Source organism: Scomber japonicus, chromosome 17, assembly GCF_027409825.1.
Source record: "Scomber japonicus isolate fScoJap1 chromosome 17, fScoJap1.pri, whole genome shotgun sequence".
NCBI lineage: Eukaryota > Metazoa > Chordata > Actinopteri > Scombriformes > Scombridae > Scomber > Scomber japonicus.
In genome coordinates this window covers 25090916-25107042 of record NC_070594.1, presented here as the reverse complement: position 1 = coordinate 25107042, position 16127 = coordinate 25090916, and the positions used below count along the sequence as shown (strand labels likewise).

The window sequence follows — 16127 nt, the reverse complement described above, 5'->3', positions numbered from 1 at the left end:
GGGCAAGTTTTGTCGCGCCCCCCTGAAACCGCCCATCCTCCTCTTCCCCAATCCGCCCCCTCTCGGCCGAGCGCTCAGACTTAGACAGTTGGTAGAAACTGCGGCACGTTCAGAGAAAACGGGTGTGTTTTTTAACACGAGGGAGGCGGGAGCAACGGTAGTTTAACCAAAGTATTGATGGAAGTGTGCAGCGTGAATCCTCAGTGCCCTTACATCATGTTTTTTTTCTATTTAGCACTTTTTAAAAATCATTTTCAAACATAATCACCCATCTTACTGTGTGGATTATGTTTTAATTAATCAGTCAAACTGTAAAAAGCACTTAAAAGATAATCAGTGATGAGGTATAACACAATACACTTACTCAACTTCATCTGCTCCAGTACATTTCAGAGGGTAATATTACACTTTTTACACCATTTTATTTGTTTAAAAACTGAAGTCATGAGTTACTTCTCTACTTCAGATTTTCCATATCAAAAACATTTAAACTATGGTGCAGTCATTTCAGCCTATAATTCAATCCTAAACACCAGTGCAGTAAGAAGTGTCCAGCATGTATTCAATGCAAATCAATGTGTTTTTTAAAAAGGGTTCAATTTTTTGTAATTGTGTCTTTAAGCTTTTTAGGAGCCACAATTGTCTTAATAAGATTGGTGCTTTCACTGTCTAGAGACTGATCTGCCCACCAGTATACAAAATGAGCTTCACCTGGAGCAGCTACAACAGTAAAAATGCTGCTGACATGTTAATACAGCAGTAATAATCATCTGTATGTAACATTCTACAGTACTACATTTAATACTTTAAGTAAATTTGGCTGAAAATACTTCTGCACTTTTACTTGAATAAGATTTTTAATGCCAGACTTGAGTATTTTACATCGTTGTATTATTATCAGTATAGTTTCTCCACGGCTGAAGATAATAACGCAGATAAGACACAGTTAGAGCAAATCTTCAAGGGCAAACCAGAGTGAGATTTGCTTTCTACATCCCTCTCACCTCCCCTTTTCATTCCAGCACAGCTTTCTCCACCCTCACTGGTCCTGCCCAGTCACATGATAGACTATAGTGCAGGTTGTGTTAAAGAACGCACCCAATGACTGCGATACAGACGTGGGTACGGAGGGATTGGTGGAGGAGGGGGGCGAAGAGCTGTATTTGCCAGATCTGTGGTCTGCAGTTGGAAAAGGAAACACTGACACCTTGTGACTGAAAAGAGAACTGGACCTGTTCCATGTGAAAATGTAGTTCTATACAAGTAGGTGTTGATGTAAGAGTTGAAGCATTTTTTTTTACCAAAACATGCCAGATGTTTTGTGAAGAGTTCCAGTTATATTTCACTGATGCTGAACAACCACCTGCTTTGCTCTAAGTAAGAGAGTATTGATTTATTTGCATCACACTGTTAAAAAGTTGCTGTTTAAGGCTTTACGTTCAATGCATTGATACTAAGATGCAACCTTATATTCACTTAAGAAGGTGAATCTCTGCAAAGTCTCCTCAGTGTCTCCATACTGGATCTTTATCTGCAGTCAGGTGGATTTTTAGGTGATGTGACTGGTACTGGGTCACTTCCATCCAAATTGTGTTAGTTCTGCAAAACAGCAGACATTTTCACTCCCAGTTCCACTTTTATTAAAGCAGCACTTGACTTGCGTTTGAAGGGATTTGGAGCAAAAGTGGATGAACTTGTCAAATCTTGACTGTGATCTTTTATGGTCAGAAGAGGTTCATTCTAAAAAACAGTTTGAAAAAGTCACCGCTTCTATTTAAGGAAATGTTTGATTGCACAAATAATTGAAAACAATTTATAATGTTATTTTTCAGAAGAAAGCACATAACATCAGTGCTTGGTTGACGAAAAAGTTGTATGGACTGGATCTTGTGATTTTTTTTTTTTTTTTAAGGGTTTTTTAAGGGTTTTTTTGGCCACTTGGGGGCAGCAGAACAAGCTAAAAGCAAAACTGATAGAGGCCCTATTCACACCTGGCATTGACATAACTGGCATTTTAATGGCCATATTTTCACTTTCAGAGAGCTGATGTCACCACCAGGCCACTGTTCCTGTAGTTTTCTATCCATGTTTTAGAGAAATGATTATCTATTACAGCACGAAGTTGAAACCTTCATGATTTAAACAAAGTTAAACAGTTCAACACTCTCTTCTGTCTCCAACTATTTAATCAATATCTTCTGTCTAAAAACACAACCACAAGATTGTTGAGTAAGGTTGTTCCCAGGCTAGGTGTTATTACAAATCACAGTAGAAGTTTTTAATAAGTTTGGGGGGTTTTCTGTGTACGGAACAGGACCTGAAAGTTGTGGTTTCACTTCAGCTCTCTATGAAGTTTCTCAGGCTAACGTGTTAGCAAACAATTCCTTATTTACACAACCAGCAGAATTTGAAGTCATGTTTTTGTCTACTCGATGAACGCCTGTCCAGTATTCACTCCTCTTTTAGCTTTGTTTTGGTCTTCAACAACTCCTGAGAATAATATTGCACTCTTTAGCTGCTAAATATACGGCTACATACACTAGCTAGTTGCTACTTTGCCTTTCTGCCGTATTGTGCTTGACAGCTAGCATACAGTGTGTGTTTTCCACTGAAAACTGAAGGTCAAAAAACCAAAACAGTTAGCTAAAAGAGGCTAAAAGCTGGTTTGTTACTATTAGCAGCTCTTTTTACATTAAACATACTCATTTGATTAACATGAAAATATTGATTAGTGCAGCTTTAAAGACAAACTTGGGGTAATGAATTTCCTCCTGAAAGTGTACAGCATTGTGGAAATGAGCTCTTCATACTGTATGTATCTTTTCTTACTATTGTGTTCTGACAGTCTGGCAGACAGATCCAAGGGGGGGTGGGGGGTTGGGGGGGCACAGCCTGTTCAGTTTTATTTGACGGGGATCAAAACCAGCAGCTATTCAAAAAAAGGTTTTCTCAGTCAAACTCAGTAGCAGTGAGGATATACACACACACACACACACACACACACACACGCTCCACTTTGTTGTAAATTTTCTCTCCACACACAAGCGAGGTGTCACGAGTATTATCGAGCATGAGGCTCCAAGCGGGAGACAAATTATTGTCAAACAACTCCTATGCAAAAAAGAAATCCCAGACTAAAGCTTTGGCCTGCGTAGTGCTTCAGTTCTGCAGTTGACAGGTTTCTTCTATTTTGATGGGTGACGTGTATTCATTCAGTCTGTAATATTCAGTACAGTAGTCCAAGACAGCACTCACTCATGTCCTCTTTTTCACTGCTTTTTTTTAAAAATGTACTCTAAATTAAATATTGTAAAGAAATGCATATATATGGATAGTATACAATCATATTTATTATTTCCATACATCTATGAATAATACCCATTTTTTAAAACTTTCCTCTGCCTTAACTACAGTAGCTATAGAAAGGGACCTCTGTCAGACAAACCAGGCATCACTAGATCATATTTCTTGTTCTTTTAGAGTAATTTCTTCTCTATATGCTCACATGAAATCATGTCTAGTTACTGAATGTGTTAGTGTCACCTCAATATACAGTAGAATGAAGGTGACACCTTTGTTTCATTTTTTTTTAGTCAAACAGATATTCCACAGTGTCACTGTCTTTACAGGAATGATAATGATCCACGTTTTAATTTGTGTGGATGGTGCCTTTTTTTCTTTCTTTTTTTAAAAAAGTAGTCCATCTGATAAGGATGTCATATGAATTATGTTCAGGATTTTATTTTTTTATGTTTATTTTGTGTGGTTTTTGTATTTTCACGCCTCCTCTCTTCACTCTCTGACTCTTTATTTCTGTGTCCTTCTTCTTCTTTTTTCCCATTATTATGTAGCATATTGTTATATACACAATGTGGAAGCTAGCAGCTAAATATATCTATATATTATTTCAGATGGTTGTGTCACACCTCTAAAGACTGCAAAACAATCCTGATGGAGGATTAGCTCTCATTTGTTCTCTTTCTAACAGATCTCCTCCTCACACATTACTGAAGCGCAGTTAAGTATGTTTTGAAATGCTGTACATAAAAAAACACATTTTAAGAATTTTCGCGTTGAGATATTGATACATTAATTGTCTAATAATGCACTGTTATTGCTCAAATATTTAGTGGTAAATTAAAAGAAGTATTTAATGTTTTTTAATGTCTTGCTTTAGACACTAAAAGTTATGGCAGTGCTATGAAAGTTATACGACAGATGATGCTCCTCTGTGTGTGTAGATATGGACAGACACACATTAGTATACGCCTACAGTATAAGAAATCTAGTGCACCTTTAGGCTACTCTCTCTCTCTCTCTCTCTCTCTCTCTCTCTCTCTCTCTCTCTCTCTCTCTCTCTCTCTCCCTCTCTCTCTCCTGTCACATTTCCTCCTTTTTGATAGTATTTGCATGTGCCTGTCTTTTTCCAATGGAGAACATAAGCACTTATTGTCGCCCTCTCTCAACAGTTTGTACAGACAGACAGACGCTCCATCTGCAAATCTGCATTTCTGCCATGCCTTCGATGCCAGTCATGCCATTCAAATAACGAGCATAGTTTGGCTTGTGTCACAAAACGTGCTCACAATGACCCTCAATCCCTCCTTTTACTACACAGTTCCCTGTTGTGGAAGAGACAATACGTGACAAACGTTAATGAGACTTTTGTGTGAAATTGTTCTCCACACACATACTGTAACTCCCCGATGCTCTCAGTGAGCTGCATCAGCAGAATGCTTTGCAGGTCGGGCGTCGGTCAGCTCGTCTACATTCTCTCTGTATTATGTGTGTGTGTGTCTGCACACAGGTTTGAAATATACATATGGCCTACATGTATTGCCTTTTCATAGCATTTATATATAAGGCAGCAATAGCTCAGTGCAGGAAAATTTAAAAAACAACAAACATTTATTTAGCTGCTTTTAGCAAACTTGTCCAAATTTCACTGTACAAATGACTGTTAAATGAGAAAAAAGTCATGTATATTTATTTTATATCCTCTATTATAATAAAAATCTCTTTTGTCTCATTGGCTTTGGTTTCTGCAGTGGTTGCTGGGAGCGTTGTGGTTACTGTTTTGAGTGTGAATAGAGTGTTGCTGTTCCTGGTCACCACTTGATGTCACCCAAGCGTGACTGTTTACTGTGCTGGTCCCATTCAGCCACTGCTGGATCCTGCTGAGCACTCGTCACTCTGTCCTTTCAAGAAGACTGATTCAAAATATTATAAACATACTGTACTTTTTAGGATTGAATTTGATGATTTATTACAGCTATAAAAACCTCTCTGATGGTATAATGGATAGGAATCTAAACCTCTAAGGTACCTAAAATGTTGCACAGTACTGCACGTATACTAGATGTACTTCTTCCAACTTTAAGGGTGCAGGGTGCAGGGTGCAGGGTTAAGGGTACAAAGTAGATTCTGGTAGCTTAAGATAGAAATGTGTAGCAGCCTACTGAGACAGTAACTGTGAGTGTGCTCTGTCTCCTCACTCTGTTACCTTTCCAGGACAAGATAAAGTGTTTGAGGTCACAGTGACAAGCACAGTATTGAAGGTAAAGTGCTTTTTTCCACCTTTCCTTGAATGTACCTTCCAGACAGTGGTTGCTTTCAATCATGGCATGAAATAGAAATTCCACAGACTTCAATAATTGGAGAAAGGTAATCCATCATAGTGAACATTAAGTTGTGTTTATTTTTTTTATTTTTTTTAGTCAAAGTCAGCAATAATGCTGACTTTGTGCTGACTGTGAGATTCATGAATAAAGTGCTGAAACTTGGAAAACTGAGGATTGCTTCTGTTCCTCAGATGCAGAAAACAAAGAGACAAAGATCTCAAAACAACATGGTTCCAGTAAAACCTCCACATCTTTACATTTTCAGTCAGATTTCCAGTGATTTAAAGCTGCATGTATTACAGAAATCAAACTACCGACCAATCAAATTGATGTTATACAGTTACTTCTCATTTATGTCCTTATTACATAGAAGTGAATGTCTTTGGATGATTTGAGTGCTTATATTAACCATCAAGACATTCCACAAGATGCGTCAAGTAAGCACCACATTCACGTTCTCTTTACGGGCTGGTGATTTGACAAGTGAAACCAGTGCAGGCAAGCTGAGACTTGGCATCAACCTCGTGAGTTCTGGCAGATGCTCTAGATGAGCCACTCAGCCTGCAGTCTTACTGCTACCACTTCACGAAATTTATGACTTGGAGAGAGCTCAGCAGAACGTACTAATGCAGATGATCCCATTTCCTACTTAGTGTCCAGGTGCTGCTGCTCGGGTCAGCAAGTGAGGAACAATTTAAGCACCCCACCAGTAGAACCTGACCCTCAACATGTTACTGAAATAAATCACTTCTGCACTTCTGGAGTTTCTGTGCATGTCAGAATTTGCAAATTGCCACCTGTTGTAGGAGCATAGGTTGCTGTAAATGAATCCTGAAGTCTCTTTTAGTGCTGGAGAGAAATGCTGCGGTCTAATAGTTTGCTTGCTTTTAGCCACAACACTATTCAGTGTGATCAGTGTCTACATGTAGGCACATGAGACAAGAACATGACATGACATGACATGATGACATAACATGGTATGACGCATAGTCATGACAGAGGCATGATGAAAACATGACACACAATATAATAGTATGCTATTAAACACATAAAATAACATTAATTCTGAAAATAAACAGTTAAACAACATCTCCTCCAGCACAGCAGGTGGTAATATTCTGTATTTTTCCTGCCGTAAACAAATCCCATGAAAAGACAAAAACAATGTGGACAAGTTTCTCTCAGTACTTTCTCACTTCCTCAACCTGCATGTAGCTTTCTGCCCCAAGCACACTGCTTTCCCCTGAACATGCACATCTTTAAAAATCTACCATTAATAAATCATTTCATTAAAAAAAAAACATCTCACTAATATCTAAAAACAGCTGCACTGATACTTATTGCTGTGTGTGTGTGTGTGTGTGTGTGTGTGTGTGTGTGTGTGTGTGTATGTTTATATATATATACATATATATATTCATTTACTTTTTTCAGGTGTATGAAGTAACATAACAAAAGGGAGAAAAAGCTTTTCTTCTTGAAAAAGAAAGCTTGTTATAGTTTAAGGTACACATTTGTACTAAATAGACCTGGCCAATATATTGATATTATATTGATATTGTGATATTTGACCAGATAATATCATGATATGGCACAAGTGTTGTCTTGTCGTGGTTTTAAAGGCAGCAGTATAGTTACAGTGAACTGATGTCATTTTCTCATTGTGTAAATATTTAGTGAAAGCACCAACAGTTATCCCTGCAATATTGTCACAATATCGATATCAAGGTATTTGGTCAAAAATAATATCATGATATTTGATTTTGTTCATATCACTCTACCCTAGTACCATCTATCAGTTATACTGTTATTATCAAATTATTAATAATATTATTCATATTTGACACTCACTCTACCACTCTATTATCTGCTGACATTAAAGACTGGTAAGATTTAGGAGATACTGTGAATGTTCCTGATACATTACATAAAGCAGTTCTCCAAAATAAATATAATTGCATTTGAAAAGGAACTCTTATTCTTACTCTATATTATTTAGTGATTTTAACACTTGGATAACAACGTGTCATTAAACATAAACTATGCATCTACACCCACATAATGATTTTGCATTTGTAAAGATTGAAACATGGATGATTTCCTTGCTCAGTACTTTGAGTATATTGTAGGTTTAATGCAGCGCCAGCTCCCATTCCTGACTCTCTCACTGTTGACCGGCTCTGTGCCTGGTGTGGGATGGTAGACTGATGTCTTGGTCTGCTCCTCCTCCACAGTTGTGTGGTTAGGAGAGTGTTTGTGCTTTCACCGGCACGGTTAGGGTGGGGAACGGCAGAATCACAATGAGCAGATGGTACATTTCAAGCCAAAGCAATGTTTTTGAACAAGTATTTTCTCCAAAACTAAAACTCAGCCATTGTCTACTGCCACGTCAAACATATAGTTCAATAACCCACAAACACACACAATAGGTTAGCCTTAAAGATTAGTCTCATTCTTCTCAGAAACTGTTGAGGTCTGTGATTTGTTGGGATTGGACAATTATAGAGTTTTCATGTTAAATTTAACTGTTGTGTTCCTTTAAAGGGTTCATTAGCTTTACTGTTATACTTCTGACAACAAACAAAACTAGTACAGCCACACTAACTGCTCTGTGAGGCTGTACTTTGACACAGCGAGCTACCTTTGAGCTCAAAGTCAGAATGCTAACATGCTCACAAAGGCAATGCCAATATGTTGGTGTTTAGCAGGTAATGTTCACCATCTGAGGGGTTGATGCCATGTTCACACCACATGGGATGGATGGTGGAGACAGGAAAGATTCAAGGTGGTTGCATGATTACAGAGTTGGCCGTGTTAAGATTCAAACATTAATTTGGGTTTAATTACACTGAATAATGGTATTTGGCTAATGTGCTCGTTGGTGATCTGAGACATCTGTATCTGTTTCATTTTCTGGCATTTTTGTAGTATTAACTGCCAAGGCGGATGTATTAGAGCTTTCGTAAACTCAGAGTTTCCCAGTCGTGATTGCGACTTGGATGTTGATGTGACAACATGTGATGCTATGAGTCGAAATCTAGATATTCTGATAGTTCTGATCTGACAAGACTGTGGTATTAGGCCCAGACTATGACCTGAAAGGTTGCATTTCATTCCCCATATTTCTACTCATAATATATTCACCATCTGAATTTAGCCTAACATGCTAACGTTTGCTAATTAGCACTAGACATAGAGGCTGATATCATTAGATATTTGGTCATAATCAAACGATTGAACAACAAATTGAAATTAGATAGATGAAGTGGTGTTAGATGAAGTGTTTAGAGGTTGCCAGAGTGATTACAAGAAGTTAGCACAATTTAGACATGAATAAATAATAAACATGGCATTCTGTCAAATAGCTTTAGAGACATTTCTCTCTAAATCAATATGTCTGGAGGGATGAGTCAGAGGATCACTATAGGCATGAGGGTTAGTTATGTGGGAACATTGAATGTCTGTACAACAAATCATCAAGAAGATGTTTAGATATATTTCATTTGAAACTTCTACAGAACTGAGTCAGAAGATCACCGATGTCAGGATTCATCCTCTTGGGACCATCCATGATATTCCATGTACTAGTTGTTGAAATATTCCAGTCTGGCCCTCCCTGAAGCCATGCTTGGCAAAAATACTGTTGATAAAGTTTCCCTATTTGGTGGGGATGATGTTTCAATCAAACACTGGAGTGAAAATTCCCTTTATTTGAATTGTTCTAGCGTGATCTACACTCCCTCCAGTGCTGTTTTCTAACATGATCGGTCTAATAACAGCCATTTCAGCTTTTCCACAATAACACTGCTGATCTGCAGATATATGTGTGTCCTTTCTATCCTCTGCAGCTCTACTGGGAAAGTGCTGGGCGCATCCACCAAGTGTCAGTTTGACCTTAAGGGTTGGAGATCGGTGTCTGGAGCTCTGCCATCACACCACTCACTCCCAGTCTACTCTCAGAGCAGCTTCCAACCACAACTTGATGCTTACTCCACAGACCTTGACATTTCAATTGCCTCTAAGTAATAAACTCTCTACTCTGCTCAAAACAGACCCAGACTTTGTTTGTGTCATTATCTGTTGCCTCCTACAGAGTCCAGTGCAATTCATGGTGTACAGTACAGTATTGTTGCAGATTTTCACATGAGCAAAGCTTGTTAATTTAAAAAATAATATATATTTTCATATAATAGGATTTTTGTATCATTTCATGAAACTAGGCAACTTGCCTCCCCAGTAGCTGAATCACTGTCACTGTCAGAAAAAAACTTTTATTTCCAAAACATCATTTTTTTCAGAATCTATGAAATATTGCATTTTTATTACTTTGGCCAACCAACAGATTTTACCATTTGATGCTATTGATGGTGACATTTCTCTTCTATTCATTTAGGGAGTAGGTGGGTCTCTCTGGCTCAGTACTTGCCTGGTTTGCTTCTTATCCAAAGATACATTTTTTCTGTATTTCCTTGGAACTTATTGTCTTGGGAAGTTGCAGTAAGCTACAGTAACATACAGTAGGCTACATGGAGTCCCTCAGGGGACAATACTTGGTCCACTGCTGTTCAGCTTGTACATGTTGCCTCTAAAACTAAATGTATGTTGTCCCTGATGACGCACAGTTATACTTATCCTTGTCCCCTGGAGATCTAAACCCTGTTAAGTCACTGGATGGAAGCAATAAAGACATAAACAACTAGACTCCCTGCAACTTCCTTATTGGAGTTTAGCTTCTTTCTCCCTGGAAAGTACTACACAGACGAAAACCATGTCACCAATAAAACAGAAGCTTCCTTTTGTCATGGTAAAAGATGAGTTCACATTTTTCTGTTCCATCTTAAAACACTGCTCATACAGTATGTCCATATGCACACTAAACCAGTTATCAATTTCTGTAATCCTTCCACATTGGTGAAGATCTAAAGTAATTGTTTGTAATGGGGGCCTACAAAAAAACGTTGAGGGGATAGTAACACAAAGAAGGAGCTTTGTGTTAAAATGATTGTCACTTTGGAAGATTCCCATTTGATTTATCTCCTTATTCATACTACTACTAAATCATATTAGCTTCAGTTCAACTATTTTGAGATGATTTCTTTAGCCTTTATTTGACAGATGGACCATGAAGAGAGAGAGAGAGAGAGACAGGAAACAGAGAGAGAGTAGCAACAAAGGTCCCTGGCTAGGATCGAGGTCATTATATGGTATGTGGATTAACCCTTAGGCTACCGAGGCACCTCATTCACTTCAACTTTTGACTATATTTCACACTATGATGCAAACTGTAGATTTTGACCCACCTATCTTCCACTGGAATTGAGTTAAGGAACATCATTCTAAAACAAACTCAACAAAATGTAAACCACTGTCTGAACTGAAAACATGCATATGACTACATTACACATACATATGTATATATACAGTATGTTCTTCCTGTGAAGCAAGCATTGCATCCCCCCTGGAATTAAATGTCTATGTCCTTGCTATCTGAAACCACAAATGACCATACAATCTTCTATTAAAAAAAATCCCTACAACTGAAGTTCAAATGTTAGTGCTATTGAGGGGGGGGGATTAAGGATTTATAATGAGACTCTATTTATGTATGCATTTATGTAATTGTAATTGGTTGTATTTATTTTAACATGGACCCCAGGAAGAGTAGCTGTTGCCTTGGTAACAGCTAATAGGGATCCAAATAAACTAAACTAATTGGAAAACTTGGTAACAACTTGCTATTGGTTTTGATGATTTGACAAATTGGAAGTAGAAGTACACAATTAAAACTCATAAGTCCCTCAGTCCACTCAGCACAAAGACAGATCACACATGTATAATATCAAAATGTCTCAAATATATATATAGCCTATGAAAAAAGTTTTACATTTAGTAAATGTACATACAGTATATTTATGTTACAGCTGTCTGTATGTAGTATATGTATGTAAACAGAAGATGTATATGTGTGGAGATTTTTTGGTGAAACACATAGTTTCCTGTCATCTAACTTACAATTATTTTGTATATTTTTGACATATTTGTTCTATTTTTAATATATTTTGTTTTCTGTATTTCACACATTCTACTCCCAATAATGACGGATCTGTTTTTGCACCTGGGTGAATAAACACAATTGTACTTTCATATGTCACTATTGTACATTTGAAAATAGAACAACTTCCTTCCCTCTGTGTCCTCTCTGTCCTTAACAATGCTGAATAAATCCGCTCCAAATGACCAGTGGGCAAGCACAGAAGTTTGCTTAAGAGGGGACTAATGACTGGAGACCTACTGCAGGGCCAAATCTAAACTGCTGACCCCATGACAAGTTGTCCTCAGACCGTGAGAAACGGGCCTCTTTCCATGCCAAGAATGTGGGTGGCCGGCCTTAGTTACTGAGGAGTGTGGCCGGTCACAGCACCAGAGTGTAACAGCAGGTTAATGTTGTCTGATTTCTCTCAGGCTGCTGCTGTTGTGCACATGTTGCCCCCCTTCATTTTCCTCTAGGACGGACCACACTGTCATTCTTGTAATCTGCGTTTAAGTACAGCATGTACACAGGGAAATGGAGCTGTGTGTGTGTATGTGTGTGTGTGGGTTGGTGGGTTGGTTGTGGAAAGGGGTGGAGGAGGGGGGGGGGCTGTAATTCCAATGAGATGGGTTGTGAAATGAGACCAAAACCCAGATTCTTCAGAATTTTGATTTAGCTGATATTTTTTTTTCCCCCTTTTGTTTTTGCTGATTCACAGGCCTGACACATAAGCCCTTACACTGCCAAAGTGTATAAAGGCATTGTGTAAAGTAATGAATACTGTGAGAGGGCCGGTCAGAGAGAATAAGAGGCTGCACTGTGCTGTCACTTTGCCATTCGTACTGAAGGGGATTTCAGCTCCCCGGGCTTCAAACTCAAGGGTCGAGAGGTCGCGGTCTGTGCGAGATAGCAGGGGCCACAATGGGTGTGTGAGTGACTCTGTGTGTGTGTGTGTGTGTGTGTATGTGTGTGTATGTGTGTGTATGTGTGAGTCACCGCGTTACGCCGACACACGAGACGCCATATGTTTCCACCCAGTTCACTGAAGAACAAATGCGCCGTCCTTTTTCATGAGAGCTCCCACAAGCGTCTGTTTTCTCACTCACTCACTCTCTCACTCGCCCCATGTGTGGGTTAACGCAGCGAGAGGCTAGCGAGCAGGAGACGTGGTCCACATCAATTATGTCGTAAAAGAAGAATTAAATGGGGACACCTGTTTATGATGTCCACGCAGAATGAACAAAAAAAAGAAAAGAAAAGTGGAAACTGGAGGGCCCTTACATCAAAAACTTACTTGAAAACCAATAGCAATGAAGTCCCATAACTCCCTGAGGAGTTGCAATTTGTGGCATCAGTGCCAACCCACACCAGAGAAATTCCTTATGAAAATCATAATATTTTGATGGTATAACAGTTCCTCTTTCTCACATTCAAATTCTGCTACAATATGATACCTTTAACTGTTTCATTCTTAGTGTGAAATGGTCCAGATCAGGCTTTTGCTCAGAGTGATCTCATTTACATTCTATTCTCATGATGGATTTCTTTCTGAATTGTTGCAATATCCATCTTAAATATCATAGAATAGAACTTTATTGTTCACCGGTGTGTTCACCAAGTCATAATAGCAGCATAAGAATAAGGACATGTAGTAAGTACATACATGAGTACATAAGTGTAACATATAGAACAAGTCACATATAGAACTTGTTCCACAGATTACAATACACCAAAGACAAAACACAGGACATTAAAACATAGTATAAAATGTGTCTGTGGAGAGAGATGTGTGGCCCTGTTTTCTTTTTTTATGGGGGACTTGATATAAAATGATTTATTTATTTTACTTATTTCTTTTTATGGAGTGATCGAATTTGACATACATCCCACATATGTATTCAGAACACAATTTCATAACTAATTCAAATGAGGTAGTAAAGAAATAAAGTGCAGTAACGTTTGAAACACGACAACAAAACAAAAACAGAAAGTCAATTTAAAAAGGAGAACAGGGGAATGAGAAAGAAGCTGATTGGCTGATGGGGAGCAGGTGTGGAGGGAAAAGTGGACTGGGGAGAAAGAAAGAAAAAAAACAACACAAAAGGCAATAACTGCTCTGTACTGACGACAAATCAAAAACAGAAGTTCATCCGTGAGTAAACCAAAAGTCTACAATATAATCATGTGCAATCCTCTTAATACATAAACCATCATTCATCAAACTGTCTCAGAATTACATAAATATACCTTATATAAGTACACAAGACACACAGAGCAAACACAGCAAATAAACTTAAGTATTAAATTGCCAACGCAGAAATCTTTACCAGAAAGACTAGAAACATAAATTGCTGTTGACATAAACATGAAACAATAAATCTGTCAGGCAGACTGATTTATACATTGGACTGAAAGGCAACTGTTGCTCTCAGTTTCAGTTCACTTTTGCTCTTAGTTTCTACGAGATTCAAAGAAGTAAGCGACAGTAGGCCTATATCAAGTGGTTCTTAAATATCATTTGGAACCGTTCTTATCTGTCAGTCCAGTCTTAAAGAGGAACAGAGGCCTGACTGGGACACACTGCTAAATGTGAAAGATCATTATGTATCACTTTTTTACTGAAGCTTTCAATCACATCTCAGTTCAGTTTGAGTGTTAAATGCATAAAACTCCAAATACAAATGAATATCACTAAAAGAGAGAGAGAGAGAGAGAGAGAGAGAGAAAGAGAGAAAAGTGTATTTTACAAACACCCTTCTCAGTGGTGCACTTTGAGTTTCTACCTGGCAGCCCTCCCCCTGCTTAAGTGTAGCAAAGTGTGTTTACAATCCTCCAATGAGGGAACACATTGTGTTTGGTCTTCACTTGCCAGATTTACCCACTCAGTTTTTGAGGCTTACCTCCCGCGCTGCAGGAAATAATGCAGGTCCAAATCTCATCTCAACAGCTGTTTGTAATGTTCGATCGGTCACAACAGATACGACACAGAGGCCTCTCTTCAGAAGTTATATATGAGTTTGACCAAAATGTTACTGTAAGTGCAGATAATGACATGCAGGTTTGTATGTAACACTTAAGATGTGATGTGAAATGTGTTGTTTCCTTTGGGTAGTAAAGTGTTTATGTACAGGGTTAAATATAGTTAGAGAACCCCTGACTGATTTAGACTGATGTTGGTTTGTGATGCTGTCAATCACGCAGACAGCAAGGGGAAGAAGATCAAGTCAAAATGTCTTTATTTGTAAGTTTTGTAAGAGAGACACACACAGTGGTGTAAAAATCTGGCACTGGTCTAGCTCAGCTTTAGGAATGTTCAGAAGTGCTAATTCACTGATTTCAATTGAGCAATAGAGTAGATCATGTGTTGCTCAAGTGAGCACTTTACTCCCTGTAAAGGTGTGATAAGATAAGATAAATACAGTAGCTATGTAGTCGTCAGTCACATTTGATGTATATATTTCTAAGAGCAGACATGCTCAGCTCTAACATTTCTCTTGTATAGTTTTCACTTGTTTTTTTTCCTTTGCTTGCATCCTGTGCAGCAGCAGCAGCAGCGGGCAGCAACCACACAGGTCTCCTCCCTCCCTCTGCACAAGTTTGGGAAACTAAAAAAAAAAGAAAAACAAGTCTTCCTCTCGCGATAGTAGCTTGCTTATGCAGCCGCCATATTCTGTGACAGTATTTTGATTCGTATCTGCTGGAAGTGAGGAAAAAGAGAAAAGTGAAGGGCTGTCGAGGGGAGGGGGGGGCTGAAGAAGAGGAGCTGTCAAAAAGGTATTCCCGAGTCTCAGTCAAACAGCGGAGGGCTGAGGCTCGGTATCCCTCCCCCTAACGTTATTTCGAGGACACACAAGGCCCGGGGCCTCGGTGCAGTTGGCTCTTCGTCTCCCTGGTAGTAGCTGGACCCTGATCGGCTTCTCCTGTCCCAGCTCCGCGGCCCTCTGGAGGTCCGGCGGCGGTGTCGGGTGTTGAAGGCGGCCCGGGGAGCGGCGGCGTCAGCGGAGACGGGAAGGTAAGCTCCATGAAATAGTGCTTAAATGAAGCCAGTTAGCAACAGCCGGAAGAATAACGTTTTAAATAACTTTTACTGTGAATTAATAAAGCCTTCCAGCGTCTTGTGCGATACGCATTTTTTTTAAAAACATTCTACCTCATTCTGTTTGAAAGAAAATGGAGAGAAAAAAGTTTTCAGATGTGGAAAAAGTTTTTGTCCACAGCAGGCAGCTAGCATAGTTAGCTAACTTGAAGTGTTTGGGGGGCTGTTCCGTCTCGGCCGAGTTAACAAATCACTGTCTAAAGTATAAAAGTCTCCTTCAAGCCCACACTTAATATGAATACCTGTTTCTACACATTAGGGGTGTTTTTGTTTCAGCATAACTGTGGTTGTCGCTACATGTTTAGTAGCTCATGTTAGGCTACTTTTTCCATTGAGCTCTGGTTGAAACGTCGCAGGACGAGTCGTGGATGGAAACGTT

General features: G+C 38.9%; 2 protein-coding genes across 4 annotated transcripts in view; both read left to right on the top strand.

The window, feature by feature from the left end:
* The window catches only part of cdk19 (cyclin-dependent kinase 19), a 62194-nt gene extending 52609 nt beyond the window's left edge, over positions 1-9585 (top strand). Inside the window, exon 13 of the mRNA XM_053337041.1 lies at positions 9470-9585. Within this exon, the coding sequence (XP_053193016.1) occupies positions 9470-9514 (45 nt within the window). The 3' untranslated portion in view covers positions 9515-9585. The remainder of the gene's footprint in view (positions 1-9469) is intronic.
* A 5789-nt stretch (positions 9586-15374) lies between these two features.
* Positions 15375-16127, top strand: part of tab2 (TGF-beta activated kinase 1 (MAP3K7) binding protein 2) — a 39439-nt gene continuing 38686 nt past the window's right edge. For all 3 annotated transcript variants that reach the window (XM_053337120.1, XM_053337122.1, XM_053337119.1), the window contains exon 1: positions 15375-15664. The gene's annotated coding sequence lies outside the window, so the exon portion shown is untranslated. The remainder of the gene's footprint in view (positions 15665-16127) is intronic.